A 25,206-nucleotide genomic window follows, 5' to 3' on the forward strand; every position below is an offset into this window, starting at 1 on the left:
TTTTGTGGGTTAAGCAAAGACATCATTCACAAAAAAAGAAAAAAAAGTTGCCACAAGACACCTTGGATATCAGTACAGCACTTGATGCAATATTCATAACAGGCTCAGATATTGAAAACAGACTATTGGCTTTACTTAACTAGGCTAGACTTTAGGCTTGCTTGTACTGGGAGTGGACTTGTCCTGCTTGGAAGCTTCGGCCGCCGCCTCCCGCTCCTCATGCTCCTTGATCAGCTTCTGCACCTCGTCCACAGGCTTCACAATGATCTCTGTGTGGCCATCCTTCCTCACCAGCGTGGCCAGCTCAAGCTTCTCAGCATTCAGCTTGGTCATGTCCAGCGTCTTGCTCATCACCTTGAGTGCCAGCAGCAGCGCCTCGTGCAGGTCTGTCTCTCCCACCTTGTACTCCTGCTTCAGGATGGACACAGCTGCCTGCAAGAGGAACACAAACACACTCGCTGCTCACTCTGCCTCCGTGTACTTTGAAATTAAAGGCAAACATCACAGACTCCTTTTCCAAGAATCTGTTTCAAACCCATGTGAAAAAATTGGAACTCAAGGAAAAAGGATAAAATCTGCATTGTTTTTTTGCATAGAATACACTTTCATTCTCTTCCCACACCTTCCCATCCTCCTCTCCATACTCGTCTTATGTGAGGATTGTACCAAGTAAGAAGTGAACATAAGGACAGATATGGCTAGAGATTCTTCTATCCCAGTCATCTCATATTTCTCAAGAACAGGCGTAAGAGATAAATCAACAGAAAAAAAATATATTCTACTCTTTCCACAAGATCCATTATGGAAACCTGTCAAACACATGCACAACATCACAGGTTCAGGTGACTCACTGCACTACTGTTGCCAATGCAGGTTGCCTTCCAGCCGGAGTAGTTGCCGGACGGGTCGCTCTGGTACAGCTGGTAGCCATGCCGGTTGTCCCACCCCATGTACAGGATGGACACACCAAACGGACGCTTGCCTGTGGATGGCATGGTTTAGTTCCTCACACCTCACATACACACACACATCCATACCATGCCCAGCTAAAGCCTGCACCTGGAGTTGGATAGATTATAACAAGGTACTTGCCACTTGGCTGTCAACTGCCAGTGCTTAAGTAATGTAAAGGCTTGTAGCTTATTTCCCCTTGGTGCTTTACAGTTGTGACTATAAAACTATGAAATGTCAAATGCAGTGATATCCTTCAGTGTATAGAGAAAACAAATGAAACAAATAATACCCAACAATCAAGGAAGATGACACACACACACACACACACACACACACACACACACACACACACACACACACACACACACACACACACACACACTTGCTTGCCTTGCCATGGGTTGCCTGAGTAGTGACTGTGGCCAAGCAGACAGTGTTTTGTATTCATTCCATCAACTTGTGTGTGTGTGTGTGTGTGTGTGTGTGTGTGTGTGTGTGTGTGTGTGTGTGTGTGTGTGTGTGAGAGAGGGAGAGGGGCATCACAACAAAGTACATGCAAGCCAGAGCACCACACACCTCCAGTCTGGGTGTAGGCCTGCTTGATGTCACACAGCCGCATGATAAGCTGCTCACACGGGATGGGCTCGCCAAACTGCAGGGTGTGTCGCTGGGCAATGGCACGCAGCTCATTGGTCAGCACGTTGGCATCAGAGGTGATGCCGGCCACACAGCATGCCATGTCCCTGCAGGAGCATAGAGGGTTAACACCTGGCATACTGATTAGTCACCATTCAGGCTTACTCTGTGAATGGTGGTGAAGGTGATGTACTGATGTGTGGTACTACCTATACTGTGACAAGTTAAGGATATCTGCTTCCAGTGCAATGTGACTGACAGTGACTCCATTTGTGATCATTCTGTTCCTCAAGTCCCCACTCATGTTGCTGATGATACAAAATTACTCATCATTGTCATCATCACTTCATTTCACAGCCTTGTTTTCCCTCACAAGTTTGAATGACATCTGTTAAGAGCAATGAAACAAAATTACTGGCAAAACCACTTATGAGGCTTTTTGATTTCATTTTATTTATTTTTTCATAAGAGAGGCACCAACCAAGGGCAACAAAAAGAGCAAAAAGGCCCACTGAGGTGCCAGCCCCAAGTGACAGTACAGTTTCCCTCTCACCGCCACTGACTCACTCATCAATTTTGTAGATCTTGTCGGACAGAAAGACGTCATCAAGAAGTTTGTTTGTGTTGCGCCGCTCAGCTGCCAGCACGATGCCGTCATTGGCTAGGATGCCGAGGCAGGTGCCAGCGTGACCAATGGCCTCCATGGCATACTCCACCTGGTACAGCCGCCCCTCGGGGGAGAAGATGGTGGTCTTGGAATCATAGCGACGAGCCTGCAAAGACAAGGCAGTGACAGCACCTGCTTCCAGGCTCACCACATCCCTGGCATGGGGAGAGAGAGAGAGAGAGAGAGAGAGAGAGAGAGAGAGAGAGAGAGAGAGAGAGAGAGAGAGAGAGAGAGAGAGAGAGAGAGAGAGAGAAACTAAGAAAGAGAGGGGGATACAGACAGACCGAAAACTTTGGAAAATCAAGTTTCTTTGCACAAGAGTTAAAAGGGAAAACCCAAGGAGTACATCAACCCAATACTGATAATGGCAAATTCTCCAGCTGACTTAGCATTGATAAAACCAATACATGTGCACACCGCCAGCCTTGTGTAGAGCCAGAGAGTACAGAAATGACATGAGCGTACTAACTTCCACACAAAAGAATGTTTACTTCTAGGCAAAATATGACAATGAAGTGACCAGCAGTGAAATTAATGAACTGGATGAATCAAAGTCTAACCTAACGTAACTCTGATGAAAACGCTGATGTTAATGTTCCTTCAGTATTATCTAACCACCAACGGAAATACATGAAAATCCTCCCTTTATTCCCCCGTCAAATAGGCACATCAAATTCTTTCCCTTCGCCTCCTCTTCTCTCTGTCACTTAAATGTTAATGAATTACTGGTGATGAAATACATAAAGATTCAAAAGAACATCTCTATTTCTCCCTCACATACACAAAATGTTATAAAATCTTCCTCTTCGTCTCCTGTTCTCTGTCACTTAAATATTATAAAAGAATTATTAGAGATGAAATACAATACACAAAAATCCACAAAATACTCCTTTATTTCCCTCATTTCTCCCTCACGGACACAAAATATCACACAATTATACCTCTAATTAACCTCTTCTTTTCTTTCTCTCTACAATCCCGCTATTTAAGGGTTAATAAAAGCCTGACTTACCATTGTTCAAGCCTAGAGAACCGCGCACCGGCCGCCTTGTGTCAGTATTACTCAGCGTTTGTGTACATTCGCCGCCATCTTGACAGCTGACGATCACCTTGCGCATGTCTTTTGTTATGCTCCATTTACTATTGTTTGGATCTTTTTTTCCCTGATGTCAACCTTTTTCTACTTCTATATATCTTATTTGTCTTTTTTTCTGGGTTTTTGGCTCTTGTTTGTGGTTTGTTTCATGTTTCTTATCTGCCAGTTTACTTATTTTTGTTTTTGATTTATTTATTTGTATTTGTCCTTTTTACTGATCTAGGATTTTCGTTTAATTTCTCTATGATTTATTTGGTGTTTTTTTTTTTTTACTTGTGTTTTGTTTAATACTTTTTTTTAATCAGTTTAGTTTTATTTATTTATTTTTTCAGATATGTGGTTTTGTTTAGTTTTATCTATAATTTGTTTAGTGTTCTTTTTTTTGTGGGGAGTTTAATTGTGTTATGTTTCTAGCTGTTTTCCTTTACTCTCTCTCTCTCTCTCTCTCTCTCTCTCTCTCTCTCTCTCTCTCTTGATTTAAGGTTTCTGTCTACCTTTTTACTTATTTTTTCTTACTTTATTTTCTAAAACACTCCCCAGAATGATGTATTTAATATCTTAAGACTGCATACTGTTGTACACACAAAATAATGGGAGAACAGCAGATTACTCGACTTCAAATTTGCATGACAGCCGTATTTTCACGCGCCAGGGCCTATCTCGACAATTTCATCAGACATTATTGGAAGTTACAAGGATTTTTTTTTTTTTTTCTAAAGGTCTTTTAGTATGATTAGTGTTATTTTAGCAAGGAATATTTGTCTACGAGTACGCATATTTTCAAATGTTTCCGCGTGTTATCTCGACAGGTTCCAGAAGCATTAGTAGAAATTACAAAGGTTTTTCAAGAGTGGTTTTATGATAGTCTGGCAGGGGATTTTTCTACGAGTATGCATGTCTTCGTTGACTTCGTATTTTCATGTTTCATATTGACTTATCCCGACTGTTTCATCAGCCATTAGTGGAAGAAATAAAGGTTTCCAGGAAGGATTTCATGATTCTAGTAAGAGTTTAATAAGGAATCAGAGACACTCCGCCGCTCAATCCTTAGCTGAGATCTGAAAGGGCGTCTATTCATGTTATATTCAAACACGCTTTGCTTTCTCACCACGACTTTTTCTAAGGCCACAGAGATGATAAACAGGGTTCTCAGGATGGTTCCTTCTTTTAACAATGTGTAAATCTTGTTAATGTACTACTAGAGAAATATAAAACACCCTTAAAAATCCGAGTCACTTCAACTAAAGTCCTCTAAGTGTAGCAGAGGTGCGGTGCAAAGGTGTTTCTGAATGGTCTTATTCGGACCAAGGTTTTGTGTGGGAGCTATAATGTTAAAATAAGTGTCTGCCCTAATTAGCTTTCCTTTTTATATTATTGTGTTTTAGTTGTTAATTACAGCCAGATGTTCTTTGTTTGTCACACACACACACGCATAAGGCCCCTTTCACACTAGGCAACTAGTGACCGTCACTAGTGACGGTCACTAGTTGAAGGGGCCTAAGTGTTGCTACATTGATACATATTCTATTCATACAGTGCCATACAGTGACGAGTTTTTCCGCCCATCTCAGTTCAGAGTGTCAGAAATTTACAAAACAGCTGCTTTTCTTCATTTCACCACATCACTGAGAGGGAAGCTTGTGCAAGTGATGGCTGAGTAAGACTTTGCGGGATATCTGGGAGGTTTATTTATGTGCACGAGAGTAATAATTATGTAAGGATGTCATGTGGCAGTCTGAATGCATCCATATATTCATTATTCATGACCCGTGTGTGTGTGTGTGTGTGTGTGTGTGTGTGTGTTTCCCATTTAGGGATTATTTCAGGATCTTCCTATAAGAAAACATTAATAATACTATCTACATGTAGCTTATAGCTCCTTGATTTTTAAACTTTTGTCAGTATACTAGTTAGATTAATAAATAAAAGAAGGAAGAAGAGAAAGAAATGGAATCCCAAGTGGTGACAGCATCAAGTTCGTGCGTATGAGGGGGAGTGGTTACTATCATTTATTTATTTATTTATTTATTTATTTATTATTATTATTATTATTATTATTATTATTATTAGTATTATTATTATTATTTTTATTATTATTATCATTATTATTATTATTTTACTGCGCAGACAAGCACGGATTAAAAACATTACTGAACAACACAGGATTCCCATAGATGTGTGTTGATGGGTGATAGGGCAGTCATGGCAGATGTTGGGCTCGTCGACTGCGCAGCCTCCGCCACACAGTCGTGTCAACAATTTCCACGGGGCGCAATGCTACTGAAGTAAACACGCATTATCTGACTCCCAGGTGTCCAGAGCATATGCACCACACCTGCCACGCCGAAATGTTCCAGCAAGGTGTGTTAATGAGTGTTGGAATGTCTTGTATTGGCGTGGCGGCAGGGAATGTACACCACTGGTACTATGTTAGTTTGTTTATCGTCTGATTCCTCTCTCTCTCTCTCTCTCTCTCTCTCTCTCTCTCTCTCTCTCTCAGTGTGCTAATTGGTGATGTGTGTAGAGTGCGTACAGGTGTGGCAGGAAGACGGGGCAAACAGATTTTCAAAATTTACCACAATTTCTTCTTTCTGAACACCGCGCTGGCTCAATCAGTAGTGCATGTTTTTTTGTATGTTGGTTTCCGGTATGAAATCACTCATGCTCATCTCTATCTTAGGTTAAGGTTAGGTTTGAAATTTCCCCAGTTTTCAAAATATGGCGTGACCCACCCACAGACTTGAAATACAGGTCCAAATTTGGCAATTTTGTCTTCCCACCTTAAAAGCCTGCCTTCCCACCAGTCCCCAGGCTTGCTGGGATAGGGAAAGGAAAAAAGAAGATACAATGTATTGTGTGAAAAGTGCAGTTTTACAAAAAAATATGTAAATGGTTTGGGAAAAGTTATAGAGATACCACAAAAATTATTGAAACCTGATGACTATTTGGTCCCAACATCAAATGTGATTCATGTTATGGTCTCAGGCCCACCCAGGGCAGCTCTTAAGGCTAAATATTCACCCCATCTTCAGGTAATTTTCTCAGTATCTCATTGCTTCAAGGGGGACTGTGACAGGGAGAAACATAGTGATGCCCTGTCCAGGAACACCATGGAAATGCTGAGAAATTTACCTGAAGGTAGGATACATTGTTTTTTACAGGGAGTGGAACCTCAGGCAAGACAATCAAAGAAATGTTAATCCATCACCACACTGGTCTGGCCAAGATGCTCACCAGGGGCCAGTGGATGTTAGTGAGGCTGAACTGTCCTTTTTTTTTTATTTGTTTTCTTATTTATTTATTTATTTATCTTCATTTATGTTAGAGGGGCACTGACTAAGGGCAGCAAAAAAAAAGAAAAAAAAAAAACTGAAAAAAATGTTCACAGAGGTGCCAGTCCCAAAGTTAGAGGATAAGTGTCTGGAGTTCAAGTCATAGGGAGAAGGAAATACAGAAGCTGGCAGGGAGTTCCAGAGTCTACCAGAAAAGAGATGAATAATTGAGAACACTGGTTAACTCTTGCATTACAAACCTGAGCCACCTAACACTGCTCCCTTCCCCTGCAGTGACGTCAGCAGTGGTGGGGAGTGTGTGCCGAGCTCCCCTGGCAGTGGTGGTGGCAGCGGCAGTGGTAGCAGTGGGCGTGGTGGCCAGGCAGCAGCAGGGGCCCCTCACTTGCTGGTCCTGCCTGGCTCACACTCAAGGATCAGACTGCTTTGAACTGGACTATGAGAACATGACCCTCACCAAGATGTGTAACCTGGAGGAGGTGTTCTGCATGGTGAGAGAGAGAGAGAGAGAGAGAGAGAGAGAGAGAGAGGGGGAATTACATAGTTACAGAGCAGATCCACAAGCCACAATAGACCTTGGAGTCCTCATGAGTTATGTTATCTTGACTATTAAGAAAAAAAAATTTGTACAAGAAAAGCACAGCAGAGAGAGAGAGAGAGAGAGAGAGAGAGAGAGAGAGAGAGAGAGAGAGAGATTCTTATATGTGATGAACGAAGGAAGGAAGGTTGAAAAGGATCATCCAAAATTGGAGGATAAGTGTTTTGAAATCTCCTTGAAAGAGTTCAAGTTAGGGAAAATAGGTGGATATAGGTATGTACTTATGTATGCATTATATAGGGACTGCCATGTGTAGACGTACTAGCTTCTTGCAGCTTTCCTTATGTCCTACTCTAATTATACACAGTGGGACTGCAAGGTGTATGCAACTTTGCTGGCTTCTTGCAGCTTCCCTTATGTTCAGTTCTTATTATACTGGGACTGCTAGGTTTGGGTTAACTGGGTTCCTGGAGCTTTCCTCATGTCTCCTGTTCCCTGCAGGTGAATCGCATCTGGTATGTGGTGGAGGTAGGAGCTGAGGCAAGGAACCTGAGTGTGAACCGCACCTGTGCCACTGACTGCAGTCCATCCTGTGTGGTGATTGGTGACAGGACCAAGGTGAGTGCTTGCTGAGTGGGCTGTGTGGTGCCACACTGGTGACAGTCATCTGTCTGTCTGCCAAGTCCTGTGGTGGTAAGACACATCCCCAGCATTACTTGTCTCTTATAGAAATATGTTTTATCTATTTGAATTTGTGCAGAACTGAACTTTTTAATTCCAAGTGATCATGTTTTATGTTCACAAACTTGTTCCTCTGGTTATGCATTCCACTGCTAATTTGGGAAACTACTTCTGCACACCCTTGTCTCACCTTCCCTTGTTAAGCATGTTGCCATGATGCCTCACCATCAAGTTACCTGTCTGGTATCACTGTGGTGTGATGACAGTCCTACTGTTGCAGCATTACTGGGGCTGGCAGCTGGACCTGAATCAGAGTTGTTATGATTTAAAACAAATGACTTAAACAAATCATTAGAGATATAGATTGAGAGGGAGAGTTATGTAAGTGGCATAAAGGATATAACAAGGGTCATATCAAATAAAATCTGTAGGATTAATTATCAGAATAGCATAAGAAGTAATGGGTTTAAGGTTGATAAAGTTAGCTTTATTAAAAACAAATAGGAAGAAATAGGTTGTCAAGTATTGAGGTACAAGTGGAATCAACTTGGCAATCAAGTTGCCAGTGGTGAGTCAGTGAGAGCTTTACAAGATTAGGTACATGTGTGGATAAGGATGACAAGTGGATTCAAGCAACCATTTTGTATACAGAGACTACCACGTGTAGGCCTGCTGGCTGCTTGCAGTTTCCCTTGTCATCTTACCTGATTATAATCAATTTTTGTCAGAGTAAAAAAATAACAGTTTAAATCAGGATGATATTTTTACTAAAATAAATTTCTAATGTCACCGACCTGAATATACAGGTTCACAATGTAGCAAGGTAATCTCATTGATACAGATGTAATACATGATGCACCATCCATGATGCAGCTTGTGTTGTGTGCCCGTGCTGTGGTGCAGCTGCCACTTGCCATCACACCCAGTCACTACCTTCATGGTGACATGTTCTGTTTCACTTCTCATTGTGGCTCCAAGCCATTTGTTGAGACATTCATGTCATTGCATGGAAAACTCGACCATTCAAACAACATTACCTGGGCAAAGATGTGGGATCCCTCTCATCCTGTGCATGGTGGCAGGGTTTTGCTAATGATGGAAAAGACAATGTGATGGACATGCCTGATCTGTCATGTACATCTGCTGCATCATCTGAGTTGCCTTTCCCAGAGACATTATTCTTTGTAGTTTTTATAAGCAGTATATACTAATGAAGCAGGTATATGTGTTTTTATTTATTTGTTTATTTTCATTATTATTTTAAGAGATAGTTTTGTGACTGATAAAGCAAAAAAAATCACATGCTTAGTCACCAGGAAAGGCAGGCACTGCCTGGGGATCAAACCTTTGATCATCTGCTTTCTGGGCAGATGTGCTAACTATTACACCACATTTGCCTCTCAGTGACTACCCTCACATACAGACAGGCAGAATCACCAGGACAGTCTCTTGGACACATCAATACATCCTGGACTGCAGTGTGACTTAAAGCCTTGATCTGCTCCAGTGTGAGGAAAGTTGATCAAACACTCACAATAACCAAGCATTTAGAGTGTTGTCACGAGCCAGTCCCCTAATGAAAGGAAGGAAAATAGAGTTGTCAGGGACAGAATTAACCTTGGCTGGGAAATGGATCAGCCACTAAACACTAAAAGGGTCCATGCACAAAGGAATTAGCTTGATGTTATTAAGCAGAGACAGATTGGATTTCTTTGCCTGGAATATGAAGTTAAAGCATTATTAGACAAGCATAATGTATTATTAGGTTGGAGAGGCTTGTGTTTTATTTGACAAGAAAGTAATCACAATGCAGGAGCTTCAGTTGAAGTAACACAGGCAGGAATGCCAAGAGACACACACCTTACATGTACAATGAAGTTTTCCCTATTATGTCTGAGGGAATGGCTGAGCACATCCCTGAGGCATGCCATGGCAGTGGAGTCTTTATTGGATAAAGTGCATAATACTTTGATACTCGGATGGCCTAGCAATGCAGGGCTTGTCACGGCAACATGTGCCTTGTTTCCATCACAAGTGTACACCATTGCTAAGTAGTGATTCTCCTCTAGATCCACTCCTGCACCTCCTGCTGCACAACATCCTACTGCAATATAGGCAGCTCTGCCTCAGCCCAGCCCATAGCCAATACCTGCCTGGTGGGGGCTGCCCTGTTGCTGGGGGCCTGGAGCAGCCTGGCCTCCCCTTGGACATACACCCTGCCAGCTGGCTGAGCCAAGTCTGCTTTGCTTTGTTTGCATATTATAAAATTAAGTATTTTTGTAAAAATACCGATGTAATACTTTTGATAACTATTATGCACTAGTCCTATAGCACATGCTCTCTGCTGTAAGAACTGAGTGGTGATTTTCAAATAGTATTTAAGGTGCCAGTGACCATTTGCCATAAGAGAGCTTACAAGCCCAGCTTCCTTTATAAGTGCCAGAACTACGGTACAGTACTTGCCTCAGCAATGCATTCCCTCACTCTGATAACAGTGACAGAGAGCTTAGCTAGACTGTACCTGAGTGGTGTGGTAGTTTGGTGGCAGCAGCAGCAGCAGCAGCACAGTGGTGTGTGGCACAAGTGACTGGCAAGACCCTTGTGGTGTGTTGCTCAGTGTGGTGACAGTACTGTGGTGGACAGACTGGGTGGTGCTGAGGCTGCTTGAACCACATATTAGCATGTTGAATTATTGTTGTTTGTTAATCTATAAAAGATTTAAAAAGAATTTCATCAGGTTAAGGTTATCTCTCTCTTTTTGACAAACTGTCAGTTGTTCATGCTACCAGTTTTAAAGTAATGTCTCAGACGTGTCAATAATTTTTACTTGCAGGAGTTTCTGCATGCAGACAGTCTGATTAGTGGGTAAGGCTTGCTGGGAGGTCTGTTGCAAGATCATCAGCTTTATTAATATTTACAGGTTTGCTCAGAGTAATGGGATTCATTGGAGAGTGTTGTGTGGCAGACACAGTGACTCACTGTGCATTGCAAGGGAATAGAGTAATGGGCCTCACTGGCAGGGTGCTACTATGTAATGACTATGCTCAGATGTGACACACACCCTCACACACTCACCTCTGTCTGGCTCTTTTTGGGTAGTGGGCATGCTTGGAACATCTGCAGTTAGCAGCTTTACAGATGTGGCATGGTGTCATAGTAAGTGTGATCCATGAAATAATGCCCTACCTATGGTAAGAAGTAATGACACAGGTATTAAACAACAACAGCAGCTACTACTACTACTAAATATGGGAGAACAGGATAGGAGAGAACAACACTTTCTTCTGAATTACTATACATATAATCAAGTTTATTAATCAGAAATAAGTATTATATACATTTATTCAGATGTTAAGGAAGGTAATGAACTCAGCCCTTTGACTGCTATTTGCCACATCTTTCCTTCATTACCAATCATTCTGAGGCATCTTTACTCTTTCTACAACCATATCCGGTCTTTAAACTGGGTAGAAATTGCCAAATCTATTCTTTTTAATCTCCTTTATTATAGATGTATATAAAGATTTCATGCATTACTTCTGGTGCTGTTAATTGTTTTGTGTCACAGTGAAAGGGTTAAGAGCAGAAATAGAACAACTTGTAGAGACTGAGGCAGGACATGACCAAGCTTTGATGTAGAGAGAGGGAGTGAAAAGACCAGTGGGAAGACCGAAGAAGACCTGGCAGTGTATGTGTGGGGAGAGAGACACAAGAACAATGAATATTTGAGGAGAGATCAGTAATGTGAGTGAGAGAGATTCATAAGCTGTGTGAAATATGGACATTAACTGAAATTGAGATGATTGAAGGCATTTACACCATACATCAAGCCACTGGGGCATTTCTAAGTGGCTTCTACAAACTCAGTATTCTCAAATGTTTTTGCTCTATCATGACTACACTTCACTGCCTTGGGCGAGAATTATTGAGGTTTTCAAGGGCATTTTATCAATTCTAGTCAGTTTCAATAGGCTTTCTAATATAAGGTAACAGGGTTTTTAAAAATATTTTCATGCTTCTTTTCCATAGAAGTTATCTCAACTGTGTTTCCATGGTTCTAGTCATAGTTATGGAAGTTGTGGAAGTTACTGAGGTTTTCAGGGGTATTTTGATCAATTCTAGTCATAGTATATAGTAGCAGGCTTTCTAGTGTAAGGTACTGGGGGTTTCAAGGATGTTTGCATAGTTAAAGTTTTAAGATGTTGTAATGGAAGTTATCAGGGTTTTCAAGGGTATTTTCAGGAATCTAATCATAGTTCAACAGGGATTCTTCATTATTGATAGGCAAAAACACCCATGGGAACCCAATTAATTAATCCTGTGGCCTTTGAGAACAGTCCTGAATAGAGTCCAAGATGTTTCAGAATACAGATCCTGGATCATGACTTCCAGAATCTTTGCAGTCAACATTCCTGGCACATCAATAAGCCATGAGTACATATGTGAATCAGAAAAACACTTTAATTGGTGGTATTAATAAACAGTATTGATTCTTAAGCATTGATCTTTATTTTATATCCTGACCTTTGCTTCTTGTATTTATATGGTGAACTGATACAAACAATTGCTATGACATACTGTACAATGAACCTTACCTGTGGGATTATAAATTCAGGTGTGTCTGAACAGGTAAGGCAGTGTTGCTTTTCATGGTTTTGGCTTCAGTTGCAGTGTTGGTTTTGTTTTGGCTTCAGCTACACATTGGTTTTCATGGTTTGCCTTCAGTTACAGTGTTGCTTTTTCATGGTTTTGGCTTCAGTTGCAGTGTTGCTCTTCTTGGTTTTGGCAAAAGTTGCAGTGTTGCATATTGCCTTTCTTGGTTTTGGCTTGAGTTGCAGTGTTGCTTTTCATAGTTTTGGCTAATGTTGCAGCATTACTTTTCATGGTTTTGCCTTCAGTTGTGTTGCTTTTCATGGTTTTTGGCATCTATTGTGTTGCTCTTCATGGTTTTGGTTTCAATTGTGTTGCATATTGCTTTTCTTGGTTTTGGCTTGAGTTGCAGTGTTGCTTATTAGTTTTCCTGGTTTTTGCTTGAGTTGCAGTGTTACTTTTCATGGTTTTGGCCTCTGTTGCAATGTTGCATATTGCTTTTCTTGGTTTTGGCTTGAGTTGCAGTATTTATTACTTTTCATGGTTTTGGATTGACTTGCAGTGTTGCTTTTCATACATTTGGCTTCAGCATTGCTTTTATGATTTTGGCTTTATTTTCATGGTTTTGGCTTGAGTTGCAGTATTACTATTTACTTTTTCAGTTTATCAGTTGCACATTGCTTTTCATGGTTTTGACGAGTTGCAGCATCGCTCTTCATAGTTTCAGTTTATCAGTTTATTGAGAACATTGGCTTACAGTACAGGGGAGAAAGGAAGTGAGGGGTTAACTTTTAGAATCCAGGTGACCTCTCGTTCGACTATAAAAACCGTCTATTGCAAGTTAGAACTGTATGGATGTACTGAATTTTCAACGAAATATATTACAAGGCACAACAAGTAACTTGCTGACTGTAAGAAAATTGTCACAGAACTTAATAAAATCTAACCTCTCCCAAATAAGAATGTGAAAATGCTACCGAATTCGGAATGGTATTTCCCCACTATCCAATGCTAGGTAAGCAATACGGGCATAACCCCAGTGTGGTAAATATGGCAGTTAAGAAAAGAAAAAAAAAAAAACTAAACATTTTATCATTATAAAATAAGCAAAAGCAATTATTTCCACAATTATTTTTTTTCATTGTGGAAATACGCTGCACTGCACTCTAATGCATCTAAAACTGTTATTGTTATCTAATTACAATCTGAAGGACTGGTCAGAGGGCAACACACCACACACACACACACACACACATTGCATCACCATCTGGGGGCAAATTTTGGATGTTTTTCAAGAACAGGCCCTGTGGCCTGAATCTAGCAATGAGTGGACACTTCATTGCAGTGGCGCCATGTGTAGCCTCTCAGTGCACCACGCAATGTACTCGCCACGCGGGCTCAAAAGGTTAGATAATAATGAGGCGAAAAGATTTTTTTTTTTTTACTCCATCCAGCTTAGTAATGCTGTGTGAGTTGAGTCTCTCTCTCTCTCTCTCTCTCTCTCTCTCTCTCTCTCTCTCTCTCTCGTTTAATCAAGTCCCCGCTAAAAAGGTTCGTGTTTACACAGTTCTCTCCCCGCGACCCCGCCGGTCGCCGCTCAGTGCTGGCGCTCAGTCTCACAGCTGATTGCGAAGGGGTTGGTAGTTGTTCAGCTGGTCCGCGAATTCTTGGCGCAACTTCCTCACAGCACGACAGTTGAAGGCGTGGGAACATGACGCTGTACAGGAACACCGTGTGGTTCCTGAAGGGCCTGAAGGAGTACACGAGGTGAGCGTGTGGTGTGTGGAGGGAGTGCGTGAGAGAGAGGCATGTTGTGGTATGTTGTGTCACGTTCCAAGGGAGGGCAAGTGATTAGTCACTACCTGTGTGATGTAATGAATGACGTAGTGGAGTGTTCGTTTTTGTGTTACGTGACTTCTGCGTGTGTTACTTCCCTTCTGATTATATTTTCTTAATTCAAGCATTTAAGAGAGTGAATTGTGTTAATGCATAATGAGAACGAGGTGGTTACGTGTTAGAAGAAATTACAAGAAAAAATGTCACGTGTTGCTTTACGTAAGTGTCAATGTCAGTTATCACTGGATCCAAGCATGAAATCATTACTGAATTGTGTAAATGTCATGAGTTACTGAGGTGGTCACGTATTAGAATAAATTGGAAGGAAAATGTACGTCACGTGCTGTTTTACGTAAATTTGTGTTGAGTTGTCATTTTTTACGTAATTCAATCATTAAAGATTTAATAGCTCAATTGTTACTGACGAGTTAACATTACGCATTAGAAGAAATTGGAAGAAAATTGATGTCACGTGTTGCTTAACGTAAATTTTAGCTGTCAATTTTCACACAATTCAAGCATTTAAGAGGTAATTACGTGAGGGTGTTAATGAAGGACGAGTTAGCAAGGTGGTTACCTATTAGGCCATGAAATGAGTGTTGCTTTACGTAAATTTGTGGTAGTCAGTCACATTCCAAACATTCGAGAAGTAATGACGAGGGTGCTAATGACAACGAATCAACAAGACAGTTACGTATTATGAAAAATTGTAACAAGAAATGGATTTATTATTTTTTACGTGAATTTGTGTTCATGTCAATTCTCACAAATTTCAAGCATCAAAAGAAGAAGAAGAAGAAAAAAAAACAAGGTGATGGTCATGCTAGAGGCTGGACTATTTACGTGCGCCGGAGTGAACCAGCAACAGTAAGGTGCTCGTGATAGGCGTTAACGAGCTGACTGTCTATTAACTATTTATTATATGCGTGCTCAGGAGTGGACCAGCAATATAACATTAATTTATTCAGCTTGATTTGTATTTTAACGCATTTCACAGGATACGAGAACATTATTTTGACATGATGAGCCAGTGAAAGGAATATTGGGAGGATACGCAGGTCCGTATTCTGAAGCGCTTTGCTGTCTCGCTACGACTATTTTCAGAGGCCACAGCGATAACTAGCCGGGTTCTTAAGAGCGTTTTTCCTATCTATAATGCAAAATTTTGTTATTCTGTTACTGGAACCATGAACACATTTAAAAACCCTCGGAACTTCAACTTGAACCTTATGAAACTAGTGGAGGTGCGGCGCAGAAGCGTTTTAGAATATACGGCCTTTCCGACTTCCCTTATCCTGACTGACTGACCGCCTACAGCCCAGACCAAGTGTGGTGGTGATGGTGTGACATCCGTGTTCTGTAAAGTGTTAATCTACCGGATTTGATAAAGGCAGGGTGCTCTCTCTCTCTCTCTCTCTCTCTCTCTCTCTCTCTCTCTCTCTCTCTCTCTCTCTCTCTCTCTCTCTCTCTCTCTCTCTCATGCAAGAAGGACTTTATTCAAGGGTAACAAAAACTGGTAAAACGAGAGAGATAGATGGGGGGGGGGAGGAAGCTCACCAAAGATGCCATCTTTTAAGTTTGACATAAGGCAGATCCAGAATTACGACTAGAAGTGTCTTGATTGAAACTTCCCTCTTGCAGGAGTGTAAATTATTGGAAACTCTTGAAGCTTCTTAGTGTCTTTGCATTTACCATATTTTTGTTCAATTCATTCCACTCATTTGCAATCCAATATGTAAATGTTTTTTGTTTGCTTACTTTCTTTAGAGGTGATCTTGTTTAGTTTATATAGGCTAATATGTGTTCTTGTTTGCTGACTACAACAACCTGAATTATGTTCAAGATGCACTAGAATTTTACTTGATTGATGGATCTTTATCTGATTCAGTCCAGACCATGATGGCTACATTGGTGGGCGTGGTGAACTGGTGTGGTCTGAGCATGAGTAATTTGCGCACACACGTGAACACACAAGCACCAGAGATGTACTTACATTGTTATAAGTTGGATGGCACTCACACTGATGCCATTTGTACTCTGTCTTCTTCAGCTCAGGATATGCCCGGGCCAGCAGGAGTTTTGTGGAAGGGGACCTGCAGGTGGACTGTGCTGGCCGCCACTACATGATAACCGGTGAGCCAACGCTGTAGGGAAACTGTGCCCAGAAAGACTAGTTCTCCAATATAGTGTGGTCACTATATTGGAGAACTAGTCTTTCTAGCCAGGCTAGTGCGCCTGACTACAAATCTATGGGGTCCACTTCACTACTGTGCTGGGGCAGTCAGCGTCCAGCTCATCCAGGTGTTCATCCTTCCTTCAGGTTGGCTGATTAATTGGTATCTTGGTTAGGAAGCCCTGGGGAAGGTAAATTGTGGAAACTTGTCCCATGGTACAGGATATTACTGGAATGCTGTGGCAGGACACAGACATGAACCAAAGCATGACTGGCCTTGAGATGCCTGATGGTCTGGTCTGTCACATCAGAATTCAATTCCTGGTCATGTCCGCCTCCCTTATACTTGTATATTAATTTCTCACTGTTTCATAATAGAGAATGATGATGTTCATAGAATCATCCATCATGCAACACAGGCTTAAAGGCTGGTGAGAGAGAGATGAGCACCAAGGCTACACACCACTGTAGCATGCACCACAATTTTACCATTTAGTGAACTTGAACCTGCTCTAAATTCTAACCTTAAGGATCTTGTCTGCACTACCCTTGATATATTCCTTGTCACTGAAGTACCACTATCAGATCTTACAATAGTAGTAGTAGTTATAAATCAGCAGCAATAATTGTAGTAGAAGTAGTAGTAGTACCAGTAGTAGTAGTGGTAGTTTAAGTAGTAAATGTAGAATAGTAGGTTTTTATTTCTGTGGTTCCTAATCTGGGAATAATTTACCTCCCCCTGAGGTTATTCATGACTGATTGGAAATCACTAGCATAAGGAAGGAAAAGTAAGGATGAATTTGAAACTGCATCATTGCAGATATTTAACCAACAAAACACAAACACAGGTCTGCCTCATGTAATGCTCAGCTGTGGAGTGTCATGGGGACACTGACAAACTGATGAAATTTTGCCTTGGGAAGCATCTTCAGCTGGAATCAAACCTGTGTCAGGACTGTCATAACAGTCTGCTATTTTGACTTGTTGGCAAGCATACCATGAGTAATGACCACAGCCTGAATGATCCCTAGCTGGCCTTGACTGTCTGGGCACTGCAGGCACATTGACCTGTCTTGTGGCATCTCATCCCCATAGTCTTGCCACACTGCCCTCCATCTACCTCCTCAGACTCGTACCTACTTTGTCATCAACATTTATTTGCATATTATGTAAAGATATACAGTAATATAGCTACAGTTATCATCATCACCAGTTTCCTGTTACCTGGGCTTGCTATGTTCAGTCACCCCAGTGTATTTCCCTGATGCGTCATGCTGTGAAGTAGTCAGCTGTGGAACCCTGCTGTTTCCTTATTACGGTTTATGATGGCTAGATCAATAAGTTTTCCATGAGTTCCCTTTTAGTAAAACACTGGCAACACTTAAGTGCCAGCATGCAGGCTGATGCTGGGCAGTTTCAGGAGAGTGTGTGTGTGCTGCTGTGGCAGAACAGTTTGCCTGCAGCCAGCGTGCATACTGAACCCTGTGCCTAGCAGATCCAGCTGATTGTGACATTGATTTGATTTGCTTTAATAGTCATAATGTCCGGTGGCCATTTAATAAGCATCATGCCCAGTGGTCACAGTGGCTCTAGGCAGAGGGTCCAGCAGGCAGACTGTCCCAGTAGCCTTTGTTACAGCTCCCTTTGTACTTTTCACTTCTGCTTATTATTGGTCTGTTTTTTCTAGTCTTGTTTAAGAGCATCAGAAAATCAAGAAGGCTGCATAAGGCTTGTTGACCCACTCAAGGCACCTCTAGAACACCCAAAACTTGCCATCTTCCATCATCCTGCATAAATTTTGGTTGTGTACTTATTGCCTTACAGCACAACTTCTCTTTGTATCATGTGTTCTCTTGGTGTGGCATGTGATGGGCATGTGTCCATTCTTTCCACAGGAGCCAACAGTGGCATTGGGAAGTGCATTGCCCTGGAGGTGGCCAGGCGGGGCGGCACCGTGCACCTGGTGTGTCGCAACCCCACTACGGCAGAGGAGGCCAGGAAGGAGATCAGTGAAGCGTCCAGCAATGAGGTGCAGTGCCCATGACAAACATCTGCACTAAATATTGGTGCACAGAATACATGATATTGCTTCAGTGTGACAGTGACCAAGGGGACATCAGTGCCTTAGCTGTTTCTTACCTGTTTCTCATTTTTGTTCCTACAGAATATCTTTGTGCACATCCTGGACTTGTCAGACTCCAAGGGCGTGCACTCCTTTGCTGCAAAGTTCTCCAGCACCAATGAGGCGTTGCATGGCCTGGTAAGTCTGCGGCACACCCTGGCTGCGACGGTTGTTTTGGTTTGGTGTTGCGTTTGTTCTCAAATAGAGTGGTAGATGAATGGAATGGACTTGGTAATCAGGTTGTCAGTACAGAGTCATTAGGGAACTTAAAAAGAAGATTAGACAAATTTATGGATGGTGACGAGGGATGGAAATAGACAGATGTTTTTTATACAGCGACTGCCACATGCAGACCTGATGACTTCTTGCAGCTTCCCTTGTTTACTTATTTTCTGATGTTCTTATGATTTTTTTCCACCATCATCCGGATTTTGAAAGACTGTGTGTTAATTGCCAGCTCTGTTCACCTGAAGGCAGCTCATCCTGTGCAATGCACTCTTCATTTAATTTATTTGTGTAAAAATTCAAATATTTGCAGTATCAGATTTCAAGATATGGTTGCTCTTCACTCGTCTTACCCTTCTTTCATTGACTTGTAATTTCAATTTTTTTTTTTTAACCGAAATCATTGTTAACAAACTGGCAATGTTTTCAATGGATCCAGATGTACCACAAAACCTTCAAGTCATGTGATGTGTGGGGTGAAGCACCAGTCCCATGAAAAAATGAATTGATAAAGACATCAAGATTGTGTGCACATAGCAATGTAAAATAGAAAGAAGTGTCATGTGTGAGGAATGAAAAGGAGCAATAAATCAAGGGGTAAAGAATAAAAAGATACAATAAATCAAGGAATGAGGAATAAAAATACAGCGTTTTTCAAATGTCAACACATTCTCTGGACTGGCCTCATAAGGAGACATCTCAGCAGGTCACACATCACTACCTTAATGTGCCCTCTGTCATCATTACCTGGCATCATTCCCTGCCACACAGGTGAACAACGCTGGCTGCATGGTCAACACTCGGGAGCTGAATGAGGCGGGGCTTGAGAAGAACTTTGCCACCAACACGCTGGGCACCTACATACTCACCACCCGCCTCCTGCCCCTGCTGGCCAAGTGAGTCCTGCCCTGCTACTCTTGATTGGTGCTGTTGGTGGTGCTGCAAGACTCTTACTTTCCAATTTTGGATGACTTTTTACCTTGTTTTGGGACTAGCACCTCAGTGGGCCTTTTTATTTATTTTATTTATTTTTTACTGTCCTTGGTCATTCCCCCTCTTACATGAAAAAAAGAAATGTGCCTACCAGCATCATACCATCTTCAACACCTATTTTGGTTGACACTTTTGACCTTTCTTTTAGGACTGGCACCTTAATGGACTTTTTTTGCCCTTGGCCAGTGCCCCTCTTGCATTAAAATGTCCTTACCAATATCATACAGTCTCAAAACAGTGCCTTATCTCCATCATTGTTATCCTCAGTCATACACACCCACCACTGTTTTTGCCTCAGACCACCACCATTCCCTCACAGCTCTGCAACACAACAGATCCAAAAAAATCCTTAGTTTTTAGTGAACTCTAATAACACTTTGCTTTATTTGGCCTCATTTCAACAAGATGACATGTTTTGAATTTTCTCATTAGCATTTCACCACAGTCCGTTAACTGGTTCAAGCCTTTCTCTTCAGATTTTTAGCTTAATGGAACTGATGTGTCTTTACATCATTGGCCACTCAATTTTAAATCATCTGTTTTTTAAGCTTGACAGAACTATTAAGTACTTTGGGAGAGCTAAGATTCCAAGCTTTAATCTTCTATTTGCCTCACAACAAAGAATACATGTCATCACATTTCATCATTCTTTTGACATTTCTTTTAGGACTGGCACCTCTAGGCTTTTTTTTTCTTTTTCATTTTCTTTCTTTCTTTTGGTCAGTGCCCCTCTTACATATAAAAAAATGAATAAGCCCTATAAAACCTTAATCTTTTATCATCTGATTTGCTTCACAGAACAGAAAAGTCCAGGGTGGTGACAGTCAGCTCAGGAGGGATGTTGGTGCAGAAGCTGGATGTGGGTGACTTGCAGTTTGAGAAGATGAATCCCTTTGATGGAACAATGGCCTATGCACAGAACAAGAGGCAGCAGGTGGGGCAGCTCATTGTGCTGGGTGTGGGGTCAGGCCATTGCTGTGTTGTCTCTGTCACTTCACCCTCCATCTATTCTATTGAAACTGACTCCATATCACTAGTTTTTCTTTATTATTGCAACTGTTGTAATGTAGTTGACTAGAAATAGCCCAGTCAAAGATTGGAAGTGTGTTGGTGATAGAAGTTCACATTTTACTTTTAATTTTTAATTTATTTATATGTATATATTTTTAATGAGTGAGAAGTATCATAATGTGTTAGACAGTGGTGGTCATAAGCACTGGTAAAGCATTGTGCAGGGTGATAATGACTGGCTGGGGCTGAGAGAGCATCACTCCTCTGGCCAAAGGAACACCAGCAGGTAGTGATCCAAGTCAGTCCTTTCAGCAATGGATCCAACACCCAGCCTTGCAGCCAGTCAGTCTCTCCATCCCATGTTGTATTTATTTTTTTTATTTTCATGATTCAAAAGTTTCTTAGGGCCATTTAAAAATCTTTTCTTTAAATTACATTCATGCTGTTTAGTTCTTAATCATCCCACACTAGAGGGATTTCCATGTTCAGTATTCCCCCAAAGATCCCAGCTCTCCTTCCATCACTTACTTGTTATTGTGTGCAGCATGATAAGTGTGTGTGTGCCCTGCAGGTGGTGATGACGGAGCAGTGGGCTGCCCAGCACCCAGAGGTGCACTTCTCAGTGATGCATCCTGGCTGGGCAGACACTCCTGCTGTGCGCACCTCCATGCCTGAATTTCATGCCAAGGTTTGTTAATTTCCCACTATTTTGAGGAAGCAATGTGGCTTACCACCAAAGTCTTGCATGGGGTGTATGATTTACCAGTTTATTCACACCTGAGTGTGTTGGCAGTTATGTCCACCACTTTGAAGGGTGTGAGTGAATGTTGTGTTTATGTTGAGATGGGATGAGTTTGAATTAACATAACTTGACATAACTGTTCACAGATGAAGGACCGCCTGAGGACACCAGAGCAAGGAGCAGACACTGCAGTGTGGCTGACCATCTCCCCAGCTGCCCTACAACAACCCTCAGGACTCTTCTTCCAGGGTGAGTTGTTGTCAAACACATAATTTGACCAATCACTCAACAGTAAGTCTTGAGACACCAGTAGGGGTTGGTGCTGCCTATTTATTACATCGGTATTTACAGATCGCCAGGCTGTGGCCTCCCACCTGCCACTGGCCTGCACTCGCTCAGACACCAAGGACGGGCAGCAGCTGATGGCCATCCTTGAGGAGCTGGCCCAGAAGCACCAAGCCTGAACCTGAGACAGCTGCTTCCGTCACACAGTTCCTACCAATTGACTCTTTCACTGCTTAGACTGTCCTCTGCTAACAAACTGAGCACAAAAAAGAATATCTGCAGCGACACACAAAAATTAAAATAGGAACTTAATTTTATTTTGTTCAAAAGAAGTGTCTAAAAAGCTATAGGTAATTATGGAAAAATATTGTCATGCAGTGAAAGGGTTGACCAGTTAGTGAAGGAAGCAGCACAAGGTTTTTATTATTTATTTATTTTTTCATACATTTATTTCAGTAATGTCTTGCCTTGTTCCTATCATCACAGAGCAAGGCGAGTACTGCTGGGGTGTTGATCTTATGTTCCCTGATGTATTCTGGCTGGGTGCTGGTTTTACTTATGCAGCTTTAATTGGTTAGTAATTGTTGATGTCTTGTGATTTGGGACCACTGGTGTACAGGAAGTGTACACCAGATACTTTACATTTACATGTACGCACACCCTGCTTTTTTCTGTGAACTTTATAAATGTTTTATTGGCTCTGGTGTTACATATAGATAATATACATCAAGATAGCTTTTAAAGACTTGGAAACCTTCATGATTTGTCTACAATCATTTTCCATTTCTAAGAGGCCTGAGCAGCCCTGGTACTGGTTCACAATGTCTTACCAAAAACCTTGGGATCAGACACTTTTTTGAATTTTGAGATTTTTTGGATTTCGGAGTGGAAGATTTTTAGCATCGATTTTAACATTTATTAGATAACACATTACAGGGGACTGGATGGCTCAGTGGTGGAGTGCTTGGTTTCTGGCCACAAGATCGCAAATTTGCACCTCGCTCACAGCAGTTACTTGGTATGAGAGGCAATGCTCTCTTGTCACCCTGGCAGGGCTACATGGTCTGAGGTGGCCTAGCTTGGGAATTCTTGAATCCCCAGAATAAACAATAAAAAAAAATAAACATTAAGTAAAACTAAACAAACTGGCTCAAACTAAGCCAAGCACATAAGAATGCACATTTCCCCCTTGCTGTGACCTTGTCATTTCATCACTCACTTTATAATGGGTCCTGGCAAGCTTAACAGTGAAGAAAAGAAAGTTGTGATGGCATTTGTTTGAGAGGGGCTCAGTAATTATGAGACTGGAGGGAAGACAGGAAGATCAGGCAGCCATCACACAGGTAGTGAAGGCTGCAATAGCACTGGGAATAGCTGTCACTCCCAAGAGAAAGGAAGGCAGATACAAAAATATTAAATGAATAGGATGTATGCCATGTAAAAATTGAGTTGCTGCTCCCTCTTTCTCTTGTTCAGAAGAGGCTGTGAGCTGCAAGGCAACAGGGAGTGGCAGCTGTTCCCAACACTGGTACAGTCTTCACCATCCATGTGACAGCTGCCTCCGATCTTCCTGTCTTCCCTCCAGTATCACATATACCGAGCCTCTTGTAAACAAACTCTATCACAACACTCATTTTGTTATTAAGCTTGCCAGGACCCATTGTAATGTAAGAACTAAATGTGAGTGATGAAATGAGAAGGTTGTGGTGAGGGTGAAACTTGCAGGAGAGCACAAAAGAGACATCTCCCCCAACTGTCAGTGATTAAAAAACTGAGTGTATCATTTTCAGAGCATGTGAGTTGCCATATGTGATAATTTATCACTTTAATACCTACCATGACAGTAAACTGAGCATTGAAGCTTTGGTGTAGGATCACACTGTCATGTTTGTTTACACTTCACTTTTTGTGGTAGAACCTTCCCACCAATTAATGGAATTTTCCACTTGTGACGTATCACGTCATCATTCAAAAAAATTTTAGATCTTGTAATTTTGGATAAAGTATTCTCAGTGTGTGTTAAATCACAAATTAATAGAAGTAAAGTTTACAGTTTTCCAACTGTTAGATAACAAATTTTACTGGTGAAATTTTTACCAGTGAAATACATCTCTAACTCAGGTATTTACTACTACACAAATTAGTGCAGAACATAAATGAACTAAATATGATACTGTTTAAGAGTAATGTATGTTAAGGTACTTTATGCAAAGCTTCCCTCAAATGATGCTGTATTGTTTTCATTTCAGTGTGATGTATTTTAGAGTAATGTTACTCATGTAATAATTCTCATTGTGCCTTGAGTGTTGCTGCTTAAAGGTGGTTTTTACAAAGCATTATACATTTATATTAAGAAACAACATATAATATCAGTTGTGTCTTGTAGCAGCTCAAGAATGTATAATTTTATTTGTTTTTGTGAAGCTTTAGGCTTTACCCAAGTCCAAGTGAGTAATTTACAGTATGTTATTTTTTTTTACCTCGATGAGGAGTTCGTGGGAAAGAGATGAGGCAGACCTTAAAATTATATCGATATTTTGTCATCCTGCTACAAAAGATGCCTATATTTTCATAAGATTCATGTGCTTGTCAGTTTTTTTTTATATGATTGTTGCATGTGAAAGTCATGTGACTCAGTGTCTTATTGGAACACATGGTGGGTGTGCTCTGTCAGTGGTTAGGTCACGTGGCAGGAGAGGTGATGTATACTGCACAGGAAAATGTGTAATGCCATAAAGCTCAACACACTCATGGGAAAGAATAGACACATCCTCACCATGTAAGTGTACCTCTCGTGTTTTCTGCACAGTGACAATTTTGCATCAGCTGTAGGTTACTTTTTCATTATTTTAATACGGTCTTTTAGCAATGTCAAAATCACTGTATGTACCTGTATACCATAAAGTAACAGCATTTTTAATATGTGACCTTTATTGCATGTCCTGTGATGTTTTCCAGAGTTTGCTCCCTGGGACACTGCTGGATGCTTCTGTGAATTGCTCATGAGGTCTTGGTCACAATTGGATGATGGGAATGTGATTGGAGGCAGGGTTTTGTGCAGAGCTTTGCAAGAGGGCTTGTACTTTGAAAGGTGGGCTGCAGCTGTCCAGCTCTTGACAGTGCATCTGGGCTGTTGTAGTGGGATGGTGATGGGAGTTGTGGCTGCTTTGCAATGCCTTGGCATGCATGTCCAGTGTTCCCACATCAAGACTTGGACTCTGTCTTGGTTGGGTTTGATTTTCAGCTTCACTGTTGCCTGAGTCTTGACGGTATCTGAGACACATGGTGGTTTTGTCAATACCTAAGGTCAACAGCAGTCTCGGTCAGCCTCTTGCTGATGGTAGTGGCAGCAGTGATGGTGGTGGGA

The 25,206-nt window shown here is 41.5% G+C and overlaps 3 protein-coding genes across 3 annotated transcripts; 2 read left to right on the plus strand and 1 right to left on the minus strand.

Annotated features, from left to right (window-relative positions):
• LOC135112342 (proteasome subunit alpha type-4-like) lies at positions 1–3,399 on the minus strand. Its single transcript, XM_064026700.1, has 5 exons — positions 3,270–3,399; positions 2,158–2,363; positions 1,531–1,697; positions 852–982; positions 1–432 (listed from the first exon to the last, which is right to left on the minus strand). The coding sequence occupies exons 1-5, from the start codon at positions 3,270–3,272 to the stop codon at positions 145–147; spliced, it is 795 nt and encodes a 264-aa protein (XP_063882770.1). The 5' UTR covers positions 3,273–3,399; the 3' UTR covers positions 1–144.
• A 2,124-nt stretch (positions 3,400–5,523) lies between these two features.
• LOC135112343 (uncharacterized) lies at positions 5,524–12,359 on the plus strand. Its single transcript, XM_064026701.1, has 4 exons — positions 5,524–5,714; positions 6,920–7,134; positions 7,683–7,799; positions 9,932–12,359. Exons 1-4 carry the CDS (start codon positions 5,678–5,680, stop codon positions 10,091–10,093), a joined length of 531 nt encoding a protein of 176 aa, XP_063882771.1. The 5' UTR covers positions 5,524–5,677; the 3' UTR covers positions 10,094–12,359.
• A 1,698-nt stretch (positions 12,360–14,057) lies between these two features.
• On the plus strand, positions 14,058–24,759 carry LOC135112341 (dehydrogenase/reductase SDR family member 12-like). Its single transcript, XM_064026699.1, has 9 exons — positions 14,058–14,219; positions 16,339–16,421; positions 18,357–18,490; positions 18,626–18,721; positions 19,580–19,704; positions 20,600–20,735; positions 21,384–21,500; positions 21,701–21,803; positions 21,906–24,759. The coding sequence occupies exons 1-9, from the start codon at positions 14,164–14,166 to the stop codon at positions 22,016–22,018; spliced, it is 963 nt and encodes a 320-aa protein (XP_063882769.1). The 5' UTR covers positions 14,058–14,163; the 3' UTR covers positions 22,019–24,759.
• Positions 24,760–25,206: the final 447 nt, after the last annotated feature.

This window comes from Scylla paramamosain, chromosome 23 (assembly GCF_035594125.1).
Source record: "Scylla paramamosain isolate STU-SP2022 chromosome 23, ASM3559412v1, whole genome shotgun sequence".
Lineage (NCBI taxonomy): Eukaryota > Metazoa > Arthropoda > Malacostraca > Decapoda > Portunidae > Scylla > Scylla paramamosain.

Coding starts and splice junctions, on each gene's coding strand:
- LOC135112342 (XM_064026700.1), bottom strand. Junction 1,698..2,157: donor AAGATCTACAAAATTGATGA/GTGAGTCAGTGG, acceptor ATGCTCCTGCAG/GGACATGGCATGCTGTGTGG. Junction 983..1,530: donor GGCCTACACCCAGACTGGAG/GTGTGTGGTGCT, acceptor TGCCATCCACAG/GCAAGCGTCCGTTTGGTGTG.
- LOC135112343 (XM_064026701.1), top strand. CDS start 5,678: ATGCACCACACCTGCCACGCCGAAATGTTCCAGCAAG. Junction 5,715..6,919: donor CGCCGAAATGTTCCAGCAAG/GTGTGTTAATGA, acceptor CTTCCCCTGCAG/TGACGTCAGCAGTGGTGGGG. Junction 7,800..9,931: donor TGATTGGTGACAGGACCAAG/GTGAGTGCTTGC, acceptor ATTCTCCTCTAG/ATCCACTCCTGCACCTCCTG.
- LOC135112341 (XM_064026699.1), top strand. CDS start 14,164: ATGACGCTGTACAGGAACACCGTGTGGTTCCTGAAGGGCCTGAAGGAG. Junction 21,501..21,700: donor TGCCTGAATTTCATGCCAAG/GTTTGTTAATTT, acceptor AACTGTTCACAG/ATGAAGGACCGCCTGAGGAC. Junction 21,804..21,905: donor CTCAGGACTCTTCTTCCAGG/GTGAGTTGTTGT, acceptor CGGTATTTACAG/ATCGCCAGGCTGTGGCCTCC.